The 25931-nt window shown below is 52.2% G+C and overlaps 1 protein-coding gene across 1 annotated transcript in view; it reads right to left on the reverse strand.

Annotated features, from left to right (window-relative positions):
* Positions 1 to 186: 186 nt before the first annotated feature.
* IFT172 (intraflagellar transport 172) overlaps positions 187 to 25931 on the reverse strand; it is a 36688-nt gene continuing 10943 nt past the window's right edge. The window contains exons 14-48 of the mRNA XM_033054565.1: positions 25273 to 25358; positions 24659 to 24771; positions 22298 to 22465; positions 21833 to 21969; positions 20867 to 20974; positions 20275 to 20359; positions 19863 to 19955; positions 19484 to 19561; positions 18896 to 19144; positions 17343 to 17421; positions 16848 to 16968; positions 16375 to 16519; positions 16213 to 16302; positions 15734 to 15831; positions 15392 to 15527; positions 13829 to 13945; positions 13132 to 13274; positions 12405 to 12498; positions 12102 to 12166; positions 11789 to 11969; positions 11188 to 11297; positions 10645 to 10774; positions 10016 to 10114; positions 9557 to 9666; positions 9020 to 9083; positions 8311 to 8397; positions 6393 to 6509; positions 5888 to 5998; positions 5014 to 5133; positions 4096 to 4191; positions 3439 to 3498; positions 1821 to 1919; positions 1308 to 1461; positions 506 to 594; positions 187 to 330 (exon numbers count right to left, since the gene is read on the reverse strand). Coding sequence (XP_032910456.1) covers positions 241 to 330; positions 506 to 594; positions 1308 to 1461; positions 1821 to 1919; positions 3439 to 3498; positions 4096 to 4191; positions 5014 to 5133; positions 5888 to 5998; positions 6393 to 6509; positions 8311 to 8397; positions 9020 to 9083; positions 9557 to 9666; positions 10016 to 10114; positions 10645 to 10774; positions 11188 to 11297; positions 11789 to 11969; positions 12102 to 12166; positions 12405 to 12498; positions 13132 to 13274; positions 13829 to 13945; positions 15392 to 15527; positions 15734 to 15831; positions 16213 to 16302; positions 16375 to 16519; positions 16848 to 16968; positions 17343 to 17421; positions 18896 to 19144; positions 19484 to 19561; positions 19863 to 19955; positions 20275 to 20359; positions 20867 to 20974; positions 21833 to 21969; positions 22298 to 22465; positions 24659 to 24771; positions 25273 to 25358 — 3922 coding nt within the window. The 3' untranslated portion in view covers positions 187 to 240. The remainder of the gene's footprint in view (positions 331 to 505; positions 595 to 1307; positions 1462 to 1820; positions 1920 to 3438; positions 3499 to 4095; positions 4192 to 5013; positions 5134 to 5887; positions 5999 to 6392; positions 6510 to 8310; positions 8398 to 9019; positions 9084 to 9556; positions 9667 to 10015; positions 10115 to 10644; positions 10775 to 11187; positions 11298 to 11788; positions 11970 to 12101; positions 12167 to 12404; positions 12499 to 13131; positions 13275 to 13828; positions 13946 to 15391; positions 15528 to 15733; positions 15832 to 16212; positions 16303 to 16374; positions 16520 to 16847; positions 16969 to 17342; positions 17422 to 18895; positions 19145 to 19483; positions 19562 to 19862; positions 19956 to 20274; positions 20360 to 20866; positions 20975 to 21832; positions 21970 to 22297; positions 22466 to 24658; positions 24772 to 25272; positions 25359 to 25931) is intronic.

Here is a 25931-nt window from a genome sequence, read left to right on the forward strand (position 1 = left end):
TGCAGCTGCTCTGTGAGCTCATCTCTGTGCTTGCCACTCCCCAGGCACAGGGACGAGCTGTGGCCTTGCTGTGGAAGTCACCCACGGATGTGGGGTCTGAGATGTACAGGGTTTACAGCCCTGTGCCCAGCAGCTGGAGGTGTTCTGGGCTCAGCATTCCCTGGCAAACAGGAGCACTGCAGGGCCGAGATAACAAGTTTATTGGATGTGGAAGAGGCCTGAAAGCTGCCACAGTTGTGCTCACTGGAATGAGAAGCTGGTGTTTGGGAGTCCCCCACACCACCGTCGGAGGAACTCGATCACATCCTGGCCCGCAGGGCTGTGGGAGGTCTGCAGAGAGAGAGAGGCCTTGGCACTGGAAGGGGCAGGACTGTGTCTGTTAACCCTCACAAGCAGCACTGTCAGGAGGGGGCAGTGACTGCCCTGGGACAGGATGCTGCAGTGTCAGTGTGAGGGGCTGAACCCCGCCCACAGCCTGGCTCCTGCCTGCGGGGATCTGGCTCACCTTGACAGCCATCACGAATTTGTACCACACATCCTTCTTCACTTCTCGACCTGGCCTCAACTCAATCTTGTTTCTTAGCACTGGGTACCCTGGGCACAAAGTGACAGATTCAGAGCAAGCTGAGCCCCACAGCGGGCTCTCACTGGTGCTCCCCTTCCCTGTGCTGCCCCAACAGCACAGTGTGTTTTGGGGAATAATGCTGCCTTGGTCTCTAGGAGACCAAAATGAAGACGAGTTGTCCAAAGTGGTGGGTTCAAATGAAGATAAAGGCTGAACTGCCCTTGGGCAATGACACCTGCGTGAGTAGGTCCAGCAATGGCACCCAGCTCCTGATTTTTGGAGCCAGAGCCCTGTTCCTGGTGCCCCACTCGGGTTCCCCCTTCTCTGATCCTTTTTAAGTCCTTCATGTCAGAGCAGGATCAGATGCTGCCCCTTCTTGACTGTCTGTGCTGGCCAGCCTGGAGTCCCTAGGCAGAGCTGTGCCAGTGACTGAGGTCAGAATCGCTCTGGGCTCCGTATGGTTCAACTCCCTGCTCAGGCAGGGCCACCCAGCCCAGGGCTGTGTCCAGACAGCTTTTGACTATCCCTTAAGGATGGTGATCTCACAACTTCTGTGCAGCCTGTTCCAGTGCTCACTCACCCCTGCAGTAAAGAGCCCTGAGCCCTCCAGCAGAGCTGGTTCCCCACAGCCTCTCCTCTTACAGCACAGCCCAGACCTCCCCACAGACCCACCCTGCAGCCTGCTGCCCCTCCCTGCACAGCACTGTGCCATCTCCTGTGTGTGAGCTGGCCTGGAGCTTACCTGTGAGCAGGCAGGGCAGGGAGAGCACCCCGGTACCCGCTGCCACCAGAGAGGCTTCGTAGGTGCCGCGCTCATCCTGCGGCAGCGCCTGCTCCAGCCGCTGGTCCATGGACATGGTGAGCACCCAGTCCCTCACCTCCTCCCGCTGCTCCTCCTGTGGGCAAAGGCCAGGGCAAGGTCTGGGGCTGCTGCAGCACCCCAGCACCAGGGAGCACAGGGGAGAGCAGCACACGGGCGGGCATGATGTGCACACACATGCACAGTGCACGGTGATGCTTGAGTGCGTGTGTGTGTGTTGGGGAGCATGAGAGAGAGAGAGAGTGTGTGTGTGTGTGTGTGCGTGTGTGCAGGTCTGTGCACGTGTGTGTTTGCAGTGGGGGGACAGGTGGCAGTTCTGGGTCCGTTTCCATGCCCTGCAGTCTCTGCAATCCCAGCCTCATCCCAACCCCTGTCCAGAGGGCCCTGAAACAGCCTCACTGCTCACAGGAGCTGAAGAAGACAGGTGACACTCACAGGCACGTGCTGATGGGCTGGAAGTGGCACTTCAAAGGGAATGTCTGTCCTCTGAAAGTCAGAATGGTCCAGGGAATCCAGGTTCCCTTCTTCAATGGCCTGGGAAAGAAGGGGTAGAGCACTGGGCCATGCCAGTTCTAGAGCTCACAGTACAATTCATGGTGACCAGGCCCTCCTGTCATGTGTGACCACACTGCAGTGTCTCAGACACTGCCCTGTTCAGGTGGCCTCAAAGAAGGGAAAGATGTAATTGGGTGCTTTTGTTTACCCCCAGGTGCTGCTGAAAGCATTTGGGAGGTCTGTCAGCTCCCTTGCGTTTGCTGTTTCTGATGCCCAAGGAAGGGACTGAGGGGACTCCCGAGTCTTGTATCACAGGCCAAAGCACTGGGCCATGGCCTCCCCCTCCAAGAGAACAGTTTTTCTTCTCTTGGAAGGACTTGAGTGAGATCACCCTGGAAGCTGTAATGGCATCTGCAGCCACGCAGATTTCAGGCCCAAATTGTCAGGCCAATGTGCTCTTTGCTGCCATGTGCACAGTGGCACTGGCATGCCCAGGGTGACCTGGCCAGGCTGTGCAGGTGCCCTGCATGGCAGGTCCTCCCACAGGCGGTGTGAGGATGCCCAGTGCTCTCCAGACACACCCTGGGTGGAGTTCAGGGGCTCTCTCCAATGTGCTCAGGTGCCTCAGGTGTGCCCTGGCCAGGCTGGGGTCTGTGGTGGCCCTACAGCCCAGTGTCACCCTAGACAGACAGCCCTGCCCCAAGCCCATCCTAGAGAGACACAGCCCTGCCCCACAGCCCTGCCCCACAGCCCACCCTAGAGACACAGCCCTGCCCCACAGCCCATCCCAGAGACACAGCCCTGCCCCACAGCCCTGCCCCACAGCCCTGCCCCACAGCCCACCCTAGAGACACAGCCCTGCCCCACAGCCCATCCCAGAGACACAGCCCTGCCCCACAGCCCATCCTAGAGACACAGCCCTGCCCCACAGCCCATCCCAGAGACACAGCCCTGCCCCACAGCCCTGCCCCACAGCCCTGCCCCACAGCCCATCCTAGAGACACAGCCCTGCCCCACAGCCCATCCTAGAGAGACAGCCCTGCCCCACAGCCCATCCTAGAGACACAGCCCTGCCCCACAGCCCATCCTAGAGACACAGCCCTGCCCCATAGCCCATCCTAGAGAGACAGCCCTGCCCCACAGCCCTGCCCCAAGCCCATCCTAGAGAGACACAGCCCTGCCCCACAGCCCATCCTAGAGAGACAGCCCTGCCCCACAGCCCATCCTAGACAGACAGCCCTGCCCCACAGCCCATCCCAGAGACACAGCCCTGCCCTACAGCCCATCCTAGAGGGACAGCCCTGCCCCACAGCCCATCCTAGAGAGACAGCCCTGCCCCACAGCCCATCCTAGACAGACAGCCCTGCCCCACAGCCCATCCCAGAGACACAGCCCTGCCCTACAGCCCATCCTAGAGGGACAGCCCTGCCCCACAGCCCAGTGTCACCCTAGAGACACAGCCCTGCCCCACAGCCCATCCTAGAGACACAGCCCTGCCCCACAGCCCATCCCAGAGACACAGCCCTGCCCCACAGCCCTGCCCCAAGCCCACACTCACATCCGACAGGTCCAGGAAGCGGTTCAGGAAGACAAATGCCATGTTCTCCCAGCTGACTGCCTGGTATGGAGAGGAACCCTGAGTGAGACTGGGCAGCTCATTCTCACAGCCAGTTCTTCTCCCAGAGCCATGGCTGGGAAGGATGTGGCTCTGTTTGTGCCCCCGTGTCCTGCCTGCAGCCCAGGGAATGGACAAGGAGATTGCACATTCCAGCTTGCTATCCCCAAAGACTGAATCCCTTGGGCCAGCTGTTCCACAGGCTATTCCCCAGAATGGAGACAGGCATCATGACCAGGCTGGATGGGGCTTGGAGCAGCCTGGTGTCCTTGCCCATGATTCTATTATTGCCATGCCCAGGCCGTGAGGACATGCTGCTGTCCTTGCTGTGGGTCTCAACTCCCAGGCAGACTGTCAGACACTTGGGTGGTGCAGAGCAGAGCTGAGCAGTCTCACATCCACGCCATAACATGGCCTCTGTCCACCCCTGGGTCTGCAGGTCCCATCTGCTCACTGGCTGAGGTCTGGCCAGCTGCTTGAGGGTCAGCCTCCAGAGGCAGAGTCCAGCAGCCAAGAGAGGATTTGGGAAGATAAAGTCGGGAATCCCTGAGCCCAGGGTGCCCTGTGTCCTTCTGTGGTGCAGTGGGAGGTAGCTCTTACCTTGGCAGCTGTGCCAGCCTCGTAGAAAGCCTTGTCTGCAGGGAGCAGATCCGTGTGGCGCAGCAGGGAAATGGACAGCTGGGCAGCCATGGTGTCCTGGGGACAGAGGACAGCACAGCCACAACGATTCAGCAAAGAAAAAACAGCTGGGAAGGGACCTCATGAGATCACCCCAGACTCACAGCAAGGACCCTGCACCCACTGATGCCCTACAGGTAAAAAAAGTCAAAAGCTTCAGTCCTGACCCTGAGTTCCCTCACTACAGAACATTTGGGACTATCACCTGAGAGTGAAATTCTTCTGCCTTATAAGCCTTGCTATTTTCCACTAGAAGCCACACCCGAACATTCCCCATCTAGAACAGGTGAGGTTGGAAGGCATTGCTGGCTTCACAGTGCTGGCAGATCCCAAATCCTGCCCCTAGCCCTGGTCAGAGGCAGATACATGCTGGGCTCAGGAACATGCCTGGTCAGGTTTTGACCATCTCAAGGGATGGAGACACTCCAACCTCTCCAAGAAACCTATTCCAGTCACAGTCTCAATAAATATTTTCTTGTAGGCAATTATGTAAGACCATGTATGAAGTCCAGCAGCACCTGGAGCCCAAGAGAGCAGAGAGGAATCCATCCCTCTCTTGGGAAGACCAGATCTTCAGTGATCCCTAATTTTCTACTGTAACTGGAGCACATGGAGCAGCTCCTCCCCTGGGTTACAGCTCAGCCAGAGTGGCTGAGGCAGTACCCACAACAAGCAGAAAAGACCACCTGCAGTTCTACCTGCTGTGGTGGGCTCCCAGATTATTGCAGCCCCATTCTCACACATCCATGTGTGTGATTTGTGAAGTGGAGTAACCTGTGAATGGCCCTGGACCTGCAAGTGCCTGGCTGGTGACCTGGCAGAGGAATTTGAGAGCCTCACCAGCTGCTTCAGGCCCTGCGCGGCGGAGCGGGCGGCGCAGTAGTGGGAGATCAGCAGCATCCTCTCAAACTCCTCGTGGGCCACAGTGTTTGCCTCGCTGGACTTCACCAAGTTTTCACACTGACAAGAGAAAATGAGAGGAGCTGAGAGCAGGAGAGCACTGAGGGCACTTTTCATCCACATGAGACAGGGAAGTCATGAGAGAGAAGGATCTGAAATATCCAGACACCCCTGGGACTGAACAAGGGCTGGACCTTGGGTGCTCTGGGTCCAAAAGCATGAGGAAGGAAGGAGGCTGTGGGAGCTTGGGAGAGCCACCAGCACTGCAACAACAGCCAGCACTGCAAGCAGGTGTGAGTCTGGATGGACAAAGGGAGAATTGTTTGATTTTGCATACGCTTGAAGCAGACATTTGTGGGACAGGAACAGAGATAAGGGAATCATGGGCTCTGGCTGAGATGTTCTGGACAGGAATGAGGAACAAAAGGCTCTAAGCACCCATGGGGAGAGGGGGAGGAGTCGTGTTTTCCAGGCTCAGCAGCTCTGTGCTTTCCCCATGCAAGCTGCTGAATATGGGTGTCGGGCAAGAGGATGTCACGACAGCTCCCATGTGGCAGGGACACCTGGAGCTCTGAAGGGCCAACACCCAGACCCACTCCAAGATCTGGCCTGGAGCACAGGGTCCCCTTCTCTGCCTTCTCCTGCTCAGCCACATCCATTTCACAGGATTCTGTTTTCCTACTGTCCACACTGCCAGCTCTTTACTCTTAGCTTGTGTTCTAAAAACACTGTTTGAGAGACTGGTTCTTCTTCCTGCTCAACCAAGAGCCCCTGGGGGCTGGAGCTGTGGCAGCAGAGCCATGGCCACACTCACCAGGCTGAGGAGCACGTCCCGCAGGTCAGCCCAGCTGGAGTATGCCTCAGCACAGTTCATGCCAGGAGCATTCACCATCTCCACAAAGAGACGCTTGTAAATGTTGAAATTCTGCAACAAAAAGGAGACAAGTGTGCAAGGAGACAGATGAGGGGTCAGTGGACTCTGGAGCTCTCCTGCTGCCGAGCACAGGCCGAGGAAATGGCTCCAGAGTGGCAGTGCTGCAGTCACTGGCTGGATGGGGTGCTGGGGACAAGGCAGGGAAACAGGAAAAGATGGAAGGATGCAGCCAAAGCTCTCGGAGAGGAAAATTATTCCTTTTGTTCTGAACTTGGTGCTCAAAGCAAACACACTCAGCTTCCCCTGCTCCTTCCCATGGAGCACACGATGGGAGATGTCCTCCAGCCCTCTGGAGAATGCAGTGCAGGGCTGGACGTGCTGAACACGAGGCAATCCCAGCCCAGGCCGGGAGCCTGACGGGCGCACAGAGCCCAGCCCAGCTCACCTGGGGGTTGGCAGGCGCTCCGTGCTGCACGTACAGGCGCAGGGCTCGGTCCCAGCTGCCCTCACAGATCAGCTGTGTGGCATACAGAGCCACGTACTTGTGCAGCACTTGATAGCTCTGCAGAGACACATGGAAAGCACTGCATGAGACTCAGGAGCTGAAGACTTGCCACTCGGAGGGGATGGACTCAGCTGGGTGTGCACAGCTCCACACACTTGAGTCCAAAGGGTGAAACAGGCAATCAGAGCCAGACTGCCCCAGGCACACCTGGGTTTGGATTTGGGCCCCACTGACACCGTTACCTTGTCTAGCTGATGCTGTGCTGATCCTCCACACGTGCAAATACAGCTGTTTTCCAGCTGCTCACCCCTGGCCAAAGGAATACTGCCCAACACCTGAAGGATGCAGCACCTCTACTACAAGACCACCAACTGTAAAGCAGCCCTTAGTCCAACAAAGCACGTAACTAAAACCCTGGGTAAAGATGTTTGTCATTGACAAAGCTGCTCTGGTCCATTATCTGTGTGCTGCCACAGCTCCAGGCCTGCAGACCTCAGAGTGCTGCTCACACCTGAGCTGACCCCACAGACACTGCTCAGCACTGCTGCTGGCCTCACAGAAATTCAAGGGAAGAAAGAACTGCTTCACACATGCATAAATATAGCAGTGAAAGGAAGAAAATCACACAAATTGTACAATCCTGTTAAAAACTGAGCAATGGAAGCAAGTTTATTATGCAGAAAAAAGAGCAGTGTCTCAGCAAATGCCCAGAACTCAAACACCCAGACGTGGTGCTGGTGAAACACCACGCTCAGTACAGCTTGGGATAAAGATTAAGTCTGGTGTGTGACCTGTTTTGATAAATGTACCATTTTTGCTGTATAATCACTGGGTCAGTGATTACATTCTGCACTGGCTGCAGGAGAGGGTCCTGCTAATGCTCTCTTGGAGGCAGGAGCAGACACCAAGATCTTCTCAGACTCAGTGTGGCCCTGTGGTGCCAATACAGCAAACTGCCTGGGTCTGTCCCCTTAAATGAAGTGTGCAGTTACTCTCCATGGCTCCTGATAAGCACAATATCAACAGGGGAGCCTCCCAGGGAAACAATGACCACAACAGAGACCATCTGCATCACAGAGAAGCTCACATCTAAGAGACATCAAGTTCACTCTAGGAGAACCCAAACTTAGGTTTTGGAAGCAAAGTTGTAAAACCACAGTCCCAGACATTCCCAGTGCTTTTCCGAGGCTTCAGGGCTGGCTTGAGGACAAGTTGTGATGTCCCCACTAACTGCAGACACTGCTGCCAAGGCTGTCCTGTCATTCAGTCTGAACCAATACCTCACCCAAAAGAACTGCCTGCCCTTGGTTACCTCCATTACCAACAGCTATTTAACCAGTAACCATTCAATAACCAACCACCAATTAATAACCACTGAATACAAATCATCCCCAAAGCACATCCTGGTAATTGAGAGCTGTCTTCTCCTGCTACTGCCTTGAAAGAGCACTGTAAAACAGTTCCATTTTGCTTTTCTCCATTTTATTACTCTGCTGAGGTCATTTTGTTAGTTTCAGGTCAGTAAAACTGAAAAAATATCAAATTTGCTTTTTGGACTAGGATGTCTCATTCTGACTGACACCACTGCTCTCAAGAACATAAAGAAGCTTTTCTTCTACAAATCCCTGTTTCCATGGCACCAATTACTTCCAGCCCAAACAACTCATTTAGCTTTTTCCAATGCTCCACTAATCATGAAATTTAAACACAAGATGCTTCCAGGTTCCAGCACCTCCGCACTCACGGTGGGGACAGTGGTGTGGTGCTTCCTGAGCCCTTGCAGTGGCTCTCCATGCTGCCCACCCATCCAGGGCTCCAGGACCCCAGCTCTGTCCCTGAGGCTCACACAAGCACTCACCTGCTTAGCTGCGACTTCCAGGCACTTTTCCCACTGCTCCTGCTTTGCATAGATATCCAGAGCTGCCATGACATCAATTCCCACCAGCTGAGGATGGAAACAGCCATAAATTCACTGTGCAGGGCAGGTTTCCTGCTCACACCCACGCAGACACCAGGTCACTCATGTCTTTTTTCCCCAGACACACAATCTCTTCCCCTCCAGGACATGAAATCACAGAGCCTGTGTGACCCATCTTCCATTGAGAGGGACCTGGTCAGGCTGAAGAGCCTGGCCCATGAGAACCTTGTGAAGTGAACAAGGGCAAGCCACAGGTGCTGCACCTGGGTCAGAGCAATGCCATGCAGATGCAGCCTGGGTGGAGAACGGATGGAGAACAGCCCAGAGGAGGGCCTGGGGGTGTTGGAGACAACAAATTGGACATGACCTGGCAATGTGTGCTTGGAGCAACCCAATCCAGTGCAAGGTGTCGCTGCCTGAGGCAGGAGGTGGAATGAGATGAGGTTGAGATAAGCTCATCCTTTAAAGTCCTTTCCCACCCAAAGCCCTCTATGATTCTGTGGCCTGGCATGCAGTAGCCACGGCTCACAGCACATAGAGACTTCTCACTCCTGCTTGTAATCAGGCAAAAGGCCCACGAGAAAGGCCTCAAGGATCTGCACAGGTCCTGACATCACTCCCTAGCCTGTGAGACATCTCAAATACATACCGAATCCACCTTTCCTTGTGTTTTTAAATACTCCTTATAACGCTGGTCCACGTACTCCTCTGACCTGTGGGTACAAAGAATCCCAAAAGGCAGCAAGACTCACATCTTACATCAGTGCAAAGGCTGGATTCAATCTTGGAATTAGGAGAGTTCCAGCTGTGCTAGCAGGCTGCACAGATGGACAGGGAAGGAAAGGGTCTGAGCAGCTCTTCACAATATAATATGAGAGGAGAACAAGGGACCACAGGGCTTTCAGAAGGAAGTGCAGACACAGAATTATGGCAAGGGAAAGGGAGATAGGGGTCAAACAAAAGGGGATAACAATTTCTGTGGGATCTGTGGCAATAGGAAAGTGTCAGAATGTTAAATGGCTTGGGAAGGCTAGCTGTGGAGAATGCACCCTGTCAAGCCTGGGAAGGCACTGTGGGGAGAATCCAGGACACCCAGGGGCCACAGGACAGCCCAAGACAGGACCAGGGCCAGCTTGGGGTGGGAGGGGGAGCAAGAAGGGTACAGTTTGTGAAGTTCAGGGCATACCTGGGGTCAAACTCCTTGGCCATGTGCTTGGCTTTGCTCCATTCCTCCCCTTCAATGAAGGCATCGATAGCTTCTCGGATGAGATCCAAGTTTAGGTAGAGCTCAGCTGCCTGCAGGGCCAGAGACAGTTCCATGGCAGACAAAACCCCAAGGGCTCCCTGTATCCCAGGCTGAAGCTGTGCTGGAGCACCACACAGACAAAGCATAAACTCTCTTCCCAAAAGATAAGCCTCTCCTCTGCTTCCTGCCACCTCCCAAGGCCTGACTCTCTCACACTATTCTTGGACTTGATTCATTCCCCTTTCATCCTCCTTGAAGATTCTGCATGGTCTACCTCTAGATGAGGGCATCCATCCACCCATCACCCCAGGATGGGACCTGACCTCCTTCCCTTGGACAGAGCTCTCTTTTCCAATGTCATACTTGTTCAGCAGTCTGGGGGCAGGAGCCAGTCCTCACCATGCTGTATTTCTTCATGGCCACCAGCTGAGGAGCCACAGTCCGTGTCACTTCCACGCTCTGTGACTGATCCAAGAATTTCACCGCCAACTCAGCAGCCTGTGAAGAGAAATTGTCAGCAGCTCAATTGATAATAATGGTGGGAGAGTGGAATGAAGCTGGGAAGTGTCCAGTCCCAGCTGAAAGACTGAGAGTTGGAAGTACCTGAATGATGGAGGAAGGGGAGAAATGGCAGGTTGTTCTGACAAGTCAGAGGAGCAAAGCCCAGCTACTTTCACACATGGGACAAGGACACAGTTGTTGTTGAAGTTGGTACAAGGACATGGGTGTGAGAAGTATGAGGAAGAACAAAGCACAAAGGCTGGTGGCATAGAAGGTGCTCTTCCAGCCAGAGCTGAGTCACAAAGTGCAGGGAGCTGCAGGCACACAGACATGGGCCTGGTACAGGCAGTGGTGCCAGAGCAAGGGCAGCACCATGCAGGATGGGCACAGCCTGTCAGGGCTCCAGAGCACAGCCACAGAGGCTCTCCTGTGCCCTGCAGTGTCAGAGATCTCTGAGGTGCACTCAGCCTGGGGAAGGGCTTCCAGGCAGAAGAGCAGGTGAAGGGAAGCCCAGCCCCTGACAGTACCTTCAGTAAGCACTTCTCCACCAGGATGCTGTTGCTGGGATCCCGCACCTTCAGGTAGCAGTCCACTGCCCTGGCGTATTCCCCAGCCTGCTCCCACTCCCGTGCCTGCTCCAGCAGCCCCTCAGCTCCACTGCAAGGAGGAATGCAGGCTGTGAGCAGGACTGGGATCTGCCAGAGATCCTGGAGACAGTGTGCAGGGTGTGGGATCTCAGACAGAGCGGAGCATTTGACAGAGAACATGAACAGTGTGAGGACAGAACTGACCAAAGACCCTGGGGAGATGCAATGGCAGCACAGGAGACCATGGAGATTTGTGAGTATGGCAAGATGCCATCTGGGAGACCTTGGGTGGCAGAAATAAGTCTCCCAGAGCAATTAGGAAGGATGACAGGAAACCTATGCAGTTAGAAATCCGGAGTCCTCAAGAAGGAAACAAGTGGATGTAAGGGATCCCATCAGCCTGTCTCTGCAAGGCATCAGCAAAATGACCACAGGGAAGAGCTTCCAGGCTATTTCCTGCAGCCTGACCACAGCACTCCTTACCTGGAGCCCTTCTTGCCAGCCTCTCTGCCACACTCCTCCTGCAGCTCTCCCAGCCGGCTCGGCATGTATTCCTTGCAGATCCGCAGGGCCTCGCTCCACATGCCAGCCTCCTGCACGGCACAGTGGGGACAGGTTTTCACAGGATCCCCACACTCCTGCCACCACACAACACATCTATCCCCTCATGCCATCTTTCCAGAGGACTGACTAGAAGAACCAACCATAGCAGAACCACCCAATTATTTTCTCCCCCAGAATGGCACCCATGTCAATCCACTTGCCCCAATGACCTCAGGGGAACATGCTCATTCACTCCAGCTGCTTCAGTGGCCTCCAAATGCACCCACTTGTGCTACCCCAAGGACCACCCATATTCTGGCAGGCCACATCCTCCAGATCTGTGAGAGTGAGAAGCTATGATGTGAAATCCACTGGTTCAGTCTTAAGGCCAGAATTAAGTTCCTCTAGAAACCCTGAGTAAATGGTTTCTCTTTGGCTACTAAGCTGACAGGGGGAGCTGGGAGGTGAATTTCACTCCTTCATCTAAACTGGGATCTTGTCCAGTGAGGAAGACAACGATGTTGCCACAGACTGCACTCACCTTGTAGTACTTTATGGCCAGCTCAGGCCTCTGTGCTCGCAGGAGGAAGGCCTCTGCCTTCTGGAACTCTCTCTGCTCAAAGGCAAACTGTGCCTGCCCAACAAGGACATCAGCCACGCTGCCTGGGTCATGAGCCTCAGCCACACGCTGCGCAGCGTCCCAGTTCTGGTTATGCACAAACCTGGGGAGGAGGTTAACAGGGACATGAGATGGAACCAGGATGACAAGGAGCAGCCCAGTGCTGCAGAGGCAACCAGGCTGGCATTGCAAGGAGAGAGGAGATGCAGCAGGCCAGGATGTGGAGGGCACATACATCAGCACAGCTTCCTTGGGCTTCCCAGCTTTAATGAATTCTCCTTCAGCCTCTTCAAATTTGCCCTAGAGGGGAAGAAGTGATTTGTTTGCACACCTTCCTGTTCTGGTATCATCTCATGACCTCCTGTACTTACTGCAAGGCAGGGAGGATTTATGAAACAAAAGTGTGTGGAGCTTGGCACCGTCATCACAGAGCCCTCTGGACACGCAGGAGCTGCAGCCAGAACTGTGACAGCAGCCCAGGGACAACTCAGTCACCTGAGGGACTGGAGAACTTGCACCTGCTCCAGGGGAAAATTACCTCATCTTCTAGGAACATGGCATACTTTAGGTGGATGTCTGGCATCTTCTGCTTCATGGAGAGGCGGGCCAGTTCAAAAGCAAATTCAAAGGCCCTGCAATGAAAGAGAGAGGGACTCTGTGCTCAGAGTATGCCTTCATTGAGAACAAGACACCAAGTGGTGCCTTGAAGAGCACACTGGGAGAGGAGAGAGGGGAATACAGGGGGTCCCAAGTGAATTAGCACTGCCTGTTCCTGCTATTCCTGACCAGGAGCTTTTAGAGTCCCCACTAAGGAAATTTGGTTCCTTCAAACCTGCTCTTAGAGCCCAAGGCAGGAGCCAAAAGGTGTGGGAGCCTTGGGAAGAGCAGTAATGAATGGCCACACAGAGAAACACCTGGCCAGCTGCAGAGCAGGGCCAAAGCTTTTGTGGCAGGCAGTTACCCGTGGTGACATGAGGAGTACCTCCTCTCATGCTCAGAGGTTCTCACAAACCTTCCCCTGCAGAGGTTAAGGGACAAACTGCATTTGCCTGCCCAGTTCAGACTTGGCATTTGAGAGATTGTGACAAAGATGAGAAGTGGGATGTGCCAAGGATGTGGAAGGCATGTTTGAAGCATGGTGGGGTGGGAAGACGTGTCATTTTCTGGACCTGCAGCTACCATATGCACACAGTTATCTTGGCCCACACGTTTTTTCTCTGGTTAGGCAGAGGGGAGGGAAGTGTTGGGCAGAGGCACCTGCGTACCCCGTGTCTGTTGCATGGTCAATGGCCATCTCCAGGAGTCCAAATTTGCTGAGGAGTTTCACAGCTGCCTCTCCACCCAGGCTCTTTGCCCACAGATAAGCCACATGCTTATGGGAGTTTGCACCCCCGTGTGCCTTGGCCACCTGTCCAAAGAAAAGGAAGAACCCAGTGCATTTGTTCCACCTTCAGCAGACTGAGCCCCTCTCATGCTGCCCACCAGCACGAGGGAGCACCAAAACCATCTGCTCCCTCCCAGCCAACCCTTCTGCAACCACCACTGCTCGGGGGTGGGAGAGTGAGACCAAGGGATGTATGGTGCAGCAGAACAGCTGCTGCCCAGCACAGCCACATCACTGCTGGGACAGCAGAAGTGACCCCAGCATCGCATGGCCACAGTGCTGGAGGGGCTGTGGCCACAGCAACACCTCTGAGCTACAACAGCATGCAGTGACCAGGGGCAGAGCAGTGCCTGGGGAAGGCAGCACAGCAGAAAAGCCAAGAGTCAAACCTTGCTTTTGGACTGCAATGCTGCAGACTGGGAGGCCCCTGGGCCTCCAGGGCTGAGGCAGCTCTGAGGCTGGGTAGTGTACACCAAATGTTCTGACCTTGCAGTGAACAGAGACAAAGCACTTCCCACCAGAATCCCACAGCCAGAACCTGACCCCTGCACAGGTGGGGAGCTGTGAATGATTATTACCCTGTATGCTTCTTCCCACATGTCATTCAATCTGTACATGTTCACTGTGCTCTTCCAGTCTCTGGCTTCCAGGTAGTGGTACTCAGCCTCCTGCAGGCGCCCCTCTGCCTCCAGCTCCTGCAGACAGAGCAAGGACACAGTGACACCTGTGGGGGTGCATCCCCCTCCTCCTTTCCAGGCTGCACTGTGATCTGAGAAATGCTTGTTAGGCCTTGGAAACACCCCCTGGGCTCAGCTCTTCCTGAAGGGTCAGTCAGACAGAAACTGTCTGCTCCCAGAACTGCTGCTGTCTAATGAGCTTCTCTTTCCCTTATGACCAGCCTTGGAAAATATTCCTCTTGCCTGAAAGGCATAACATTCCTGCTCTCACACTTTCAAAGAAAAAGCCAACCCAAACTCTGGCCAGGATGGAACATGGTTATGATTGAAACACCCCCTCAGGTGACCCTATAAACAGCAGTCCAAAATGAGACCCTTTTGAGCTGTACTGAAACCACAGTGGGCTGTCACCAGCAATCTCCCTCCGGGGGGACACCTCTCAGAGCCAGCAAACCTCAGGTTTGCTCTGCCTGGAGGATCACCAAAACACAATGTGTCCTGGGCCAACACCCTCACCCCTGATCCTTCACCCACCAGGAGACACAAAGGGAGGATTTCACTGTCCCCTGGGGGAGTTTTTCACAGGTATCTTGTAGGCACTGACTGTTTCTATCTGGGTGCACAAAAATGCACATATGCTATAGCAGATTCAGGAGCAATGTGGCTTTCTTGGATGTTTAAGTATCTTGGATATCTAAGTAAGTTAGGCCTGTAAGTAAGGTTAAGTGACAGTTATAAACTTACTTAAATGCTGCTATGTGTTGTTCTTTTGCTAAGTTGTTAAACCTAAGTTATACGCCAAGTGTTGCTAAGTGTTACTCTTCTGCTGAGTTGCTAAGCATAACTTCGAAGTTGTAAGTTAGGCTAAATGCTGTTAAGTATTATTCCTCTGTTAGATTTTTAAGGTTAAGCTATAAATCAAGTTAGGTGTAAGTTACAGTAATTTCACGATTATAAGCCACACCTGATTATAAGCTGCACGTCCGGGTTCGGACCAGAATTTTAGTCAAAATGGTGCGGCTTGTAATCGTGAAATCACTGTAAATGTTTTCCTTTGTTAAATTGTCAGGCTTAAGGTGTAAGTCAAGTTAAAGTACTCTCACGTTTGCTGTTAAGCTTTTAGGTTGTGTTCTTTTTCATCCCTGCCCACACTATCTTTTGTCTCTCACACACACAACCACATACCCACACCCCTACAGACAGTTCTCAGTTAATTTCTGTTTTGATTGCCTGTATTCTTTTTAGTTTTGTTGTTGCTTGTTTTCCCTTCTTGTGCCTTAGCTGTCCTGTAAGGGGTAGAGTGAATCTTGACAACAAACTTGCTGTGTTCTGATGCTTAATATTAAACCTGACTTTTGCTCATACCCTTGCCACTGATTTTTTAAGTGATCTCAAACACTTGTTTGTAGCAATGATCTTGCCCCTGCCTGGTCTAGCTGACCCCCTGTCACACAATGCACTCACCTTGCCCAGGTGCAGGTGAGTATCTCCAAGTAAATCCTTGTGGTACTTGGCTACCAGGCAAACCATCTCATCGTACATCTTGCACTTCTTGTACATGGTGATGGCCAGATCAGGCTCATTCACAGTGATGTACAGCCTGGGAACACACGCACATCCAAATGGCTCAGCCAAGGACATAACCAGCCCCTGAAATCCTGCTGCATCCTGAAATAATCAGCTTTAGTTCTAGGTGTGTGGAGAAAGTTCCTCTGACCATCCCAAACCCCAGCCCCAAATTCTCCTCACTACAGCCAATTTTTCAGGCTCAGTCTTGGACTGACACCAGAACTGGAAGAAACTCACCTCTCTGCTTCTTTGTACTTGCCCTGTCTCTCCATCTCCTGGGCCTGGGTTATGTACAGCACACTCACCTCCTCCTGGCTCATACACTTGAGTGCCAGCTGCCAAAGGAACACACAGGGCAGAAATGAACAGCAATTTCCTGACACATGACGGGACGGAGAAGGGGAAAACATCTTTCCTTCCCATCTGACAAAGAGGTATCTGTGCCACAGGCTCTGCAAAGAACGGGCAGCCACTTGTCACTGCCACAAAGCACACAGGACCAGCTCTTGGAGAGGCCATCTGTGCATTGTGGGGCTGTGAGATCAGGGTGGGAATATTGGGAACGGATTTCTTGCTGGCTACTGAACAGCCCTGCATGCACATCTGGAAGAGTACTGGTTGATCAGGTATTGGTGCACAAGACACTGCCACCTCCTGATGCAAGAGACATCTCACCAAAGGCTGAGGTTCACAGAAGCTTTGGGTTGTGACTCTACCTTGTGAGCCTGTTCCCAGAGCCCAGCCTGCGTGTACATGTCGATGGCATCCCTGGTCTGGCCTCCTTTGATGTACAGCTCCTCTGCAACCTGCCAGGAAAAGACCACACAATATATCCAAGGGACACCCAGAGCAGTGGTGACTGTGGTCCGTGGTCTCACCTGATACTCCTGTAAAGCTGCATAATGCTGGGCAATCTTGAGGTAGTATTTGGCTACTGTCTGTTTGTCCTGCAAGTCCAAAATGTAGATGGCCTTCTTCCACTGCCGGGCTCCCAGAGCTGCCTCAATGGCCTTAACTGAGCACCTGGCATCAAACCCACCGATCTTTAGAGCCAGGCAGCAGGCATCTCCTCGAGGTCTGCTATGCCAGGCAGACCAGAGTGCTCTGCTGCTGGACTCAGCTCTCTGAGTTAAAGCAGCATAAAGCAGCTGAGTAACTGGCGGTGTTAAGGGGGATGAAAGAACCAGGACAGCAGGGAAGAACAATCAGCACTGTAAGACCTTGGGAGAGATGTGGGAAGGTGCACACAAGCAGGTGGGGCACTGCTAAGCGGGGTAGTGGGGGTTCACTCAGCACCAACTTCATGCCCTGCCAGTACCCTGTTGTTTACTCAGCCTTCCCCTGCTCCCACCTGGCTTCGATGTAATGGTTAATAGCAGCATCCAGCTGTTTCTGCTGCACCAGATGGTCTCCCCAGGCCTCCTCCAGCTTCACAACTTCTGCAGGAAACGCCAGGCGAGCCAGCTCCACGGCTGTACGGGGACACAAGAGCTGTCAGGCTGAGGCCAGCAGGGAAGCAGAACTGTGGGGCAAACGTGGGCCTTGGATTTGGCACAGAAGGAGGGGAATGGTGACTGTCCAGGCCACTCCAGCTCTAATGGGTAACTCGGCAACCTAGACCCTGTGGAGAGCTGGGTCAAACCCACGCTGGTGTAGTCAGCATGGTCAAGGGCGTGGGAACAAGACACCCTCCTGGGACTGAAAACACACTGAATGATGTGACAGGTGGAAGCTGCAGAGCAGCCAGGCATCTCCAGGCTCCAGGGCAGTATTTCATGCTGCCACCAGGCCAGAGTACCCAGGCTCCTGATGCAGATGAGGGGGAGGAACATGTTGAGCACTGTACCTTTCAGGAAGGCACTGCCCTTGCTGTAGCACTCCAGAGCCTTTCGTGGGTTCCCGACCCTCTCAAACAGGTCTCCAGCCTAATGACAGATACAAGCTGCCAGTTTCCAGAGTTTCCAACCACCTCATCCCACCTCCCAGTTCCATGCACACTTCTGCACCAGCTCTGCCTTCCCAACTAACCAAGTGTATGGGAATTAAGGAACTTCTAGGAAGGACAGCATGTGCCAAGACTATTGTCCTCTCTGCTGACTGACCCCAGCACAGCCATTCTGGAAGACCAAAGGCTCATTCCCTTCAGTATTTGAATGGCAGCAAGACCACACATCCAGAGAACTGTAATAACAGAGCAAGTGTATACCATCCTTTCCTTTATTTATCCATCTCTGACAGCCTGCACAGTAGAAGCTGCCTGAGTTTGTTGTGATGCCCTCACATCATCATATTTAATGAATTTTGACAGATTCTACCTCCATGATTTGTCTAGTAATTTTTGGACTATTTATACTTTTGGTAACAAGATCCATAGCTGGGATCTCCAGTTATTCTTTCAACTGAAAGCTTCAGAAAAGATGACAGGTTTGAAAAAGTACAAAGTTTTCTTGCATCAAAATGAAATGGCCAGAAAATGCTGAAGATAAATTGAGATTAGAGAAACGTAATTTATAAAGGAGACATAAAACAAGTTAACAAAAAGCAGTGGTTTTTTTCACACAACATCTAACTCAACTGGGTAACACACAGCCAAAATTGTAACTTAAAATCTGCCTGTGGTTCCAGCAATAACTTGACATGCTCGTGGAAGTAAAATCTGTCAAGAACTCTTAAACATGGACGTAGAGCTGTTCAGGCATGTTACAGGCTGCAAACTGCTGGACCCCATGAAAACACACCAGGGCAAGTGCCACCCTGTACTTTCCTGCCCTGTTCTTTATTTTCCTCTCTTAAGCAGAGGAAACGTTGCTGGCCAGGATACAGAGCAGTGGGCAGACACAGCACTGCTTTCTTACATGAACATGATTTTGTGCTGTGGAAAAAACACCCTTTGATTTTAAAACTGTCACCTAACAATAAGTTATCACTTTTTGGTGTTATTGGACACAGAGAATAATCACATCCCTTTTTTATGATATTCATGGCTCTACAAACAGTCTTCAACTCCTTTGTTTTTCTTCCTTAACCTTTCCATTTAGACTATCCTTACGCCGTATTTTGTTCTGATATGAGGAAGCACTGCCATTTCCACAGCGATATCAAGTGTTCAGTTTGAGCCACGATTCTGTTCCTGTTGATTCCCATCTTCCCAAGGGCCTCCTTAACTATTACTGACACTCTATATTCTGGAGACATGCTGCCAACCAAATGTGATCTTTTTCCTGATTATCAACAGTAATTCTAGACCTCACCATGTACAATAGATACAGTGAGGATTTCCTCCTAAATGTTAACTGCAAACCTATCAGCACAGAATTACCTCTGCTACCTCACAGCTCAGTCCCCGTGTGTCCCACAGGTGCAGAGGGTGGGGTAAGCCCAACAGGAAGGGCCATTCACCTGTTCATAGAGCTCCCCTCTGATGAGAGCCGTGGAGATCCTGTCGATGACATCGGTGTTGGTGAGCAGCTCGTCCCTGTCCATGGCCAGCCGTGCTGCCTTGGCTGGCAGCCCTGCCTGCAGATATAAGCTGATGGCTGCCAGGTAGTCACCCTGGCCCTCTTGGACCTCCCCAGCCTTCTCTTCCTGCTGGGTATCCAGCAGCCACTGGTAGTAACCCCGACACAACTTCTCCAGCATTGGGTGTCCCTGTGGAGAAACACAGACCTGGGTAGAGGAGATATTGTCCAGCTCATCCTGCAGGCTCTCAACACCTGGTCATAGCACCTTGTCCAGTTACCAGAACCTACAATGCCAGCCTTGGCACTACCCATTCTTTTTTCAAGCCACAGATATGCCTAAACCAGTTTCAGTAGCTTTTCTCCCTATTCATCCAGGTCTGTACTCACACCAGTGCTACTTTCCCTTCTACTCGGAGCCCTTCCAAGCAGAAGCAAGGTAGGGTAGGTGAAAAGAACATAGACCCTGAATGGACTCCCAACCAGAAGATTTACCAAGACCAGCCTACAGCCCAGCAATATTGTGTACCTTGGCCTTGGCCACCACAATGCACTCATCCCACATGTGCAGCTCCTGGTACATGTCCATGGCCTCCTCTGTGGCGTTCTGTCGGAAAGGAAAGCATTAGGAGCAGACACATTTCCATGGAGCTCTCACAGCAGGCAGGGTTAGATGTGCAGAAAACACTTGAGAGATTGTACTGTCTCCTCTACTGGGGTATACATCCTCCCTCACACGCTTCATGCATCTCAGGGGAATCCTACACCTCAGAACAAGGAATACCTTTTCTACTTCACAGAGAAAACTCTCCTAGAAGCAAACAACATCTTCCTTTCCTCTTACAGCACAGGGCACACACCTCCCCTCCCAGATCCCCTCCCCATCCACTCCTTGCTCCTTTACTCACTTGTTCCAGGAAGATCATCTCTGCCAGCTTGTAGTTCTTGTCCAGCATGGCCAAGCGGGCGCGCACCAGGTAATGCTCCGTGCCATCCCCACCCTGCAGACAACAGCAGCAAGCTCAGTTTGCTGAGGGAGGGAAGAGCCTCCAGAATGGCACATGGAGGGGACTGCAGGTGGAGGTTGGGTCATTACAGAAATGAAATACAGTCGAGATCACAGCAGTGACAAGCCAGGACAGTATGAAATGGCCTTGAGAGGGACCTGGCAGCTGTGGATGGAAGACAATGTCAGCAGTTTCTGCATTAAGAGGTGCTGGTCTGTAGCACGACACTGGTGAGCAAGGGCACAGAAGATAATGTGCCTGCAAGTGTTTACAGGAAAACTGCTGCCCTGCAGAGCAGGAAAGTTTGACTTACATGCTCCTGAGCAGCCTGGTCAGCAATGACATTGGTTTCATGCAGAAATCGAGCCTTTGCCATGTTCCCCAGAGCTGCAAAGCACCTGGAAAATGCAAAGCAGTTAGTTGACAACCAGGTTTTGTTGCCCACTTTTGTACAAGGTAAGAAAATAAGAAACTGGGCAGCAGACTCAGCTTAGCAATGGGAGAGGTGGGGTAGCCCTACTTTAAGAGAAGGATTTTGCCAAGACCTATGTTCAGATGTGCCCTCTAGCCCGGCTCCATGGGAGAATCCAGGAGGATGACCAAGGCTCATGCTTCACCTACCCAGGCTTCAGCAATTCCTCAGGCTTGTTCATGTCTGTCAGCTCTCTGAGTCCTTGCTACACACAGCTTTGGGCTACCATTTACAAAAATCCGTGCTACAGACAGAGGACTTCCCACCCTTGGCTCTGGCATCACCACTGGGATGAAAAGGCAAAGTCATGGCCTGGCATAGAGAGCACCTAAGTCTCCAGTGAGTATTCCAGACCATACACAGAGCCACATCTGTAGCTGCACCTGGTTTCAGGGTGCCAAGAGCATGCTGAAGCCATGAAGATGTGATGTACCTCTCTGCAATGTGCAGCTGTCTCGCTTCCAAAGCCAGTCTGCTGAGGGTCTTCCACATGGCTTCAGTCTCTGTGGACATCTCCAGTGTCTCCAAAAATGCAGTAGCCCTTGAGACAGAGAGATTTGCAGACTTTCAGCGGCAGTAGAGTTCTCTGAAGAAAATCCCAGACTGTGAGACAGCAGCTTCCTAACCAGAGCAGCACTAATAACAAAGCCAGCTGGGTGTGCCCAGCTCTGAAGAAGACAGTGTAACTCAGAGCCTGACAGAGCAGGGGAAAATTCAGAGATCTAGGTTATTCCCACCTGGGCTAAGGTACTTAGAGGCTGACGATCAGCAGAAGGCTGTAGCACTGTGGGACAAATCTAAAGTGTTCTGTCTGATACAAGTCCCTGCTGAGAAAGTCTCTGAAGACACAACAGTGCTATGAAGACGTGAAGTTTTCTCCCCTGGTCACTTTTAAAAGCCCTCTTAAGAGTGTCAGCAGTACCCAGGTGGCTGCCATGATGTCTTGGGTTGCAAACCTGTCTTTCAAACCAAGACATGTGACCACTCCAGGCGGTCAATTTAACTCTGCACAGCTCCTGGATGTTCCTGTAACACTGCTACCATCCCTGGGAGGGCAGCAGTAAAAGCACCCAAGCACCACTTCGCATCTGGCTTCTCTGGAGACACTCTTATTCACTGCAACTGACAACTACCTTCAGCAAAGCCCTGCTGGTGTCTGTGGCACCACACTGGTCAGCCTGTCCCTGAGTTTGAAACCACAAAGCTGCAAGGAGGCAAAAGCTGAAAATTTTCTCCTGAAGGACTCTGATGTTCATTATAGCCAGACCTTGCACCAACATCATGCTGAGAGCATGAAGTTCAGCTCTGGGAAGCTGGGGTGCTGCAGTTCATGGATCGCTGATTCCCAAGTATCTGGCACATGATAGGAGCCATCCCCACTGGCATATCCAGCACTTACCTGTGATAATCCCCATCATCAATGGCAGTTCCAAACTCTATGAGGCCCTCATCCAGGGTGTAGGACACAGTGTTCACCCCTTCAGATACTATCACTTCAGTCTTTCCATCACTCCTTTCCAAGCCTACGATATCCCCCTAGAAAGAGAACCAGCTGTCAATACTCCCCTGTTCATCTGAAGTACCTGGGGTTTCAGGCAGGTGAAGGCAACACTGCAACAGCTGTGCCAGTCATGGCTCTTCTGAAGGAGCTCACACTGAGCAGACTGAGCCATGAGGCAGCCCCTTGCTCCATCTTCTGCCAGGAATGTCTGGCCACAAAGTTGACAAATGAGCTCATACTTTGTCCACAAGAAACAGTTCCCTTCTGTCTCCCTTCTGCCATACCACCCTTGCTGCTCCCACACATGTGAAGAAGAAGAAGAAGAAACTGCAAGAGGCAATCAAAGTCTCTCCAGAGTTTTACCTTCAGAGGAAACATGGTGACTCGCTCTGGAGCGTCGATGTTGTACCAAATGCAGAGACTGTTCCTGTTCTGAGCAACCACCACGTCACTGCCCGGCACCCACTGCACGTAGGAGCAGTAGTTCAGAATGGTCATCTTGGTGCTGCTCTCAATGTCATAGAGCTGCAGCTGCAGGTGGGACAGGACAACAGGCTCAGCTGGACTCGTGCTGGGCTGCCAGCTCACACAAACATCACAGCAATATCTGAACAGGCGTCTTGTGAACAGACATCACCCATCAGACCTTTTCCAAGACACACATCCTAAAATCTCACACTTATTTACACATTACTATAAGACCTTTTTAAACCCTTGCAGCATTTTAAGCCACACACTCTTGACTCCCTTATGGCTTGGCACAGACATTTATAAACCAGAATATGCCTCATGCTATTTCAGTTCCCTCTCAGCTGCAGAGCTGGAACATGAAAACAGGCTCTAAAGTCCTTCATGGAAACAAACTAAGGGACCAGGAAGTGCCTTCCTCTGCAGTTTTGGGCAGAACTCTCCATCCCAGACATAGTCCTACTGCAATGACTTCTACCAATAAGGTGAGAGGTCAGTTTTTTGTAGAACACACTGCCCAAAACCAAATATAACAGTTTGGAGGGTGTAACCTGACATATGGCATAACTTTGCTGTATATATGATGCCTTGTGACTGAAAAGTCCCAGACTGTCTCTATTCCTTGTCCTCACTTAGAAAAGATGAGAAAAAGAAGAGAGAACTGTGATAGTGTCATGACACCTATCAAAAGAGATTAAGAAAGTCTGTATTAAAATGGTTGGAGAAATCATTACATGCCAGAATGTTTTGGGTTGGAAGGAACCTTAAAAATCATCCTGTTCCAACCCTCTGCCCTGGGCAGGGACACCTTCCACTAGTCCAGGTTGCTCCAAGTCCTCTCCAGCCTGGCCTTGAACACTCCCAAGGATGAGGTAACCACAGCTTCCCTGGGCAACCTTGCCAGGGCCTAAGCACCCTCACAGGGAAGAATTTCTCCCCAATATCCCAACTAACCCTGCCTTCTGGCAGTGGGAAGCCATTCCCTCTTATCCTCTCACCCCAGGCTCTTGCCCAAAGCCCCTCTCCAGCTCTTTTGGAGGCCCTTCAGGCACTGGAAGGGCCTCTAAGGTCTCCCTGGAGCCTTCTCTTCTCCAGGATGAACAATCCTGATTCTTTCAGCCTCACTGTTTAGGTGTTCTGACCATGTCTGTGGCCTCCTCTAGTCCTGCTCCAGCAGCTCCATGTCTGTCCTGTGCTAGGACCCTACAGCTGGAAGCAGCACAGCAGATGGGATCCCACCTAAAGAGGGCAGAGGAACAGAACCCATCCTCCCCTGCTGCCCTCACTGTGGGATTGGCTCAGCATACAATCTATGCTTGGCCTTGTTACATCTCATGGGATTCCCAGGGGCTCAGCTGTGGAGCTTGTCCATGTTCCTCTGGATGGCCCTGTCCTTCAGGTGTGTCATTCCACCCTCAGCTTGGTGCAAGCTTGCCAAGGGTGTACTCAACCCCCTGATCTGTATCACCAATGAAGATATAAAATACCACTGTCCCAGTAAAGCCCTGAGGGGCACGCACTTGTCACTGATGTCCTCTGGGACTGAGCCCTTGACCACGTCCCTCTGGATATGAATGCTCACCAATTCTTACCCAGCAAACAGTCCAGCATCAAACACATCTCTCCAGTTCAGAGAGAAGGATGCTGTGGGGGGCTGTGTGGAAGGCTTTACAGACATCTAGACAAATGACATCCACAGCCCTTCCCCTGTTCACTGACGGAGTCTCCATCAGAGAAGGGCACTGGGTTGGTCAGGCAGGACTCACTGCTGGTGAAGCCACGTTGAATCACCTTCCCTTCCCCATCTGCCTTAGCACTGCTTCTAGGGGCAGCTTTTCCATGATCTTCCAAGCCCTAGAGGTGAGGTTATCAGGTCAGCAGTTCCCAGGGTCCTCCTTCCTACTCTTTTTTAAGATGGGTGCAATGTTTTCCTTTTACCAGTCACTGGGGCTTCACCTGACTGACATGACTTTTTTAATACCAGACATATGTACTGCAGAAGAACCTATGATTCTCATTTTCAGGTGTGATGACATGAAGCAAGATGTCTAGTAACTAAGTTCAGCATTAGCTATGACTCAAGAATGCCACACTGCCAGCTCATGCAATCTGGACATGGTCATTCTTCCTCAAAGGAGCAGCAAGCAGAAAATCAGGAGTATTTCAGATGTGTTTCTCACCTCCCTCCCTCCATTCAGGCATGTCTCTCTACCTCTCCCCACACACGCCATCCATGGCCTGAGGTGTCTGCCTCACCCTCATCTTCTTGTCCCTGAAGAGCAGTTTGTGGCCTGTTTCATTCAGCTCCAGCCAATCGATCTTGCTGTCATGGCTGATGGTGCCAGCGTTGTAGCCACCAACAAGGTCCACTAGGGAAGGAAATAAAGGAAACAATCTAAGTGCCTGATGTACCTCAAAGTGCTCAACATTCAAAGCTGTGCCAAGGGAATCAGATGTCTGGGGCCTGTTTAGGGCAAGACCCTCAGCAAAGACACTGTGACAGGAACACCAGACAGCAGTGACATTTTATTTTGATGCCTTCTCAGCAGCAGCAGCAGCAACTCTCTCCCACTGTCTGTGAGCATGCACAGCTCATGGGCAGTGCAGGCAACAGAGTCTGGGCCCAGGACACAGCCACAGACACCCATGGCTGTGCCCATGACAGGCAGCATCCTGTCAGAAGCAGCCCAGCCTGGTGTCCAGTGGACTGCTGCTAGGCAGAAGGAATGCAAAGGGGAACTTCAAGAATCTGCTGCTTGGTATAGGGAATGCAGAGAGGACCTTCAGGGATGTGCTGCCTGGCACAAAACAGGAAAAGGAGTTAGAAAGGCTGGCAAAACCCAGGGAAGGAGAAGGAGGGTTACAGTCACCTGTTGCTATAGTCTTGATGTCTATCAGGTAAGCCAGTCTCTTGTTCTCATCCACGCCTCGCTGCTGTCTCTCATTGATACGAACACTGTCATTTGAAGGGAGTGACTGTTACCTTCACTACTCCCAACACTCACATTTGAATCACAGCCCCTCCCTGACTTCCCTGTAGCTTCCCTGAGCACACGGCACTTCTCTGACCTGTGACATTGCCCAGCACCTACAGCTGCCTCAAGTGAGAATAAACCTTTCTGATCCACAGCTCCCCCCACAAAGCTACCCCTTTGGAGCAAGGGGTCCCCAATAACACGAGTTACACTGCTCTGAGCAGCCCACAATCCTCCCTTCTCCTCAATCAGAACGTGGAGTACAGAATTTTAGAGGGACAGAGCAGTCCCTAATGATGCTATACCAGGACCAGCTGGATGCAGAGTTGCCTCAGAACATGCACAGGAGGTCCCTGTTCAGCAACAGCCATGGCAGGCTGCTCCAAGAGCAGAGAAAAAGAGGCTCTTGTGCTTCTAAAACTTGACAGCCAGTAACCTGGCAAATAAATCCATCACTGGTCACTGTGAGAAGTGGGGGCTGCATTCTGCAGTGTGGGACACCTCCAGAGTTACATATCTGAGCTCACTTTACCAAATGCCTGTGCTGGTTACAC

Source organism: Catharus ustulatus, chromosome 3, assembly GCF_009819885.2.
Source record: "Catharus ustulatus isolate bCatUst1 chromosome 3, bCatUst1.pri.v2, whole genome shotgun sequence".
NCBI classification, from domain to species: domain Eukaryota; kingdom Metazoa; phylum Chordata; class Aves; order Passeriformes; family Turdidae; genus Catharus; species Catharus ustulatus.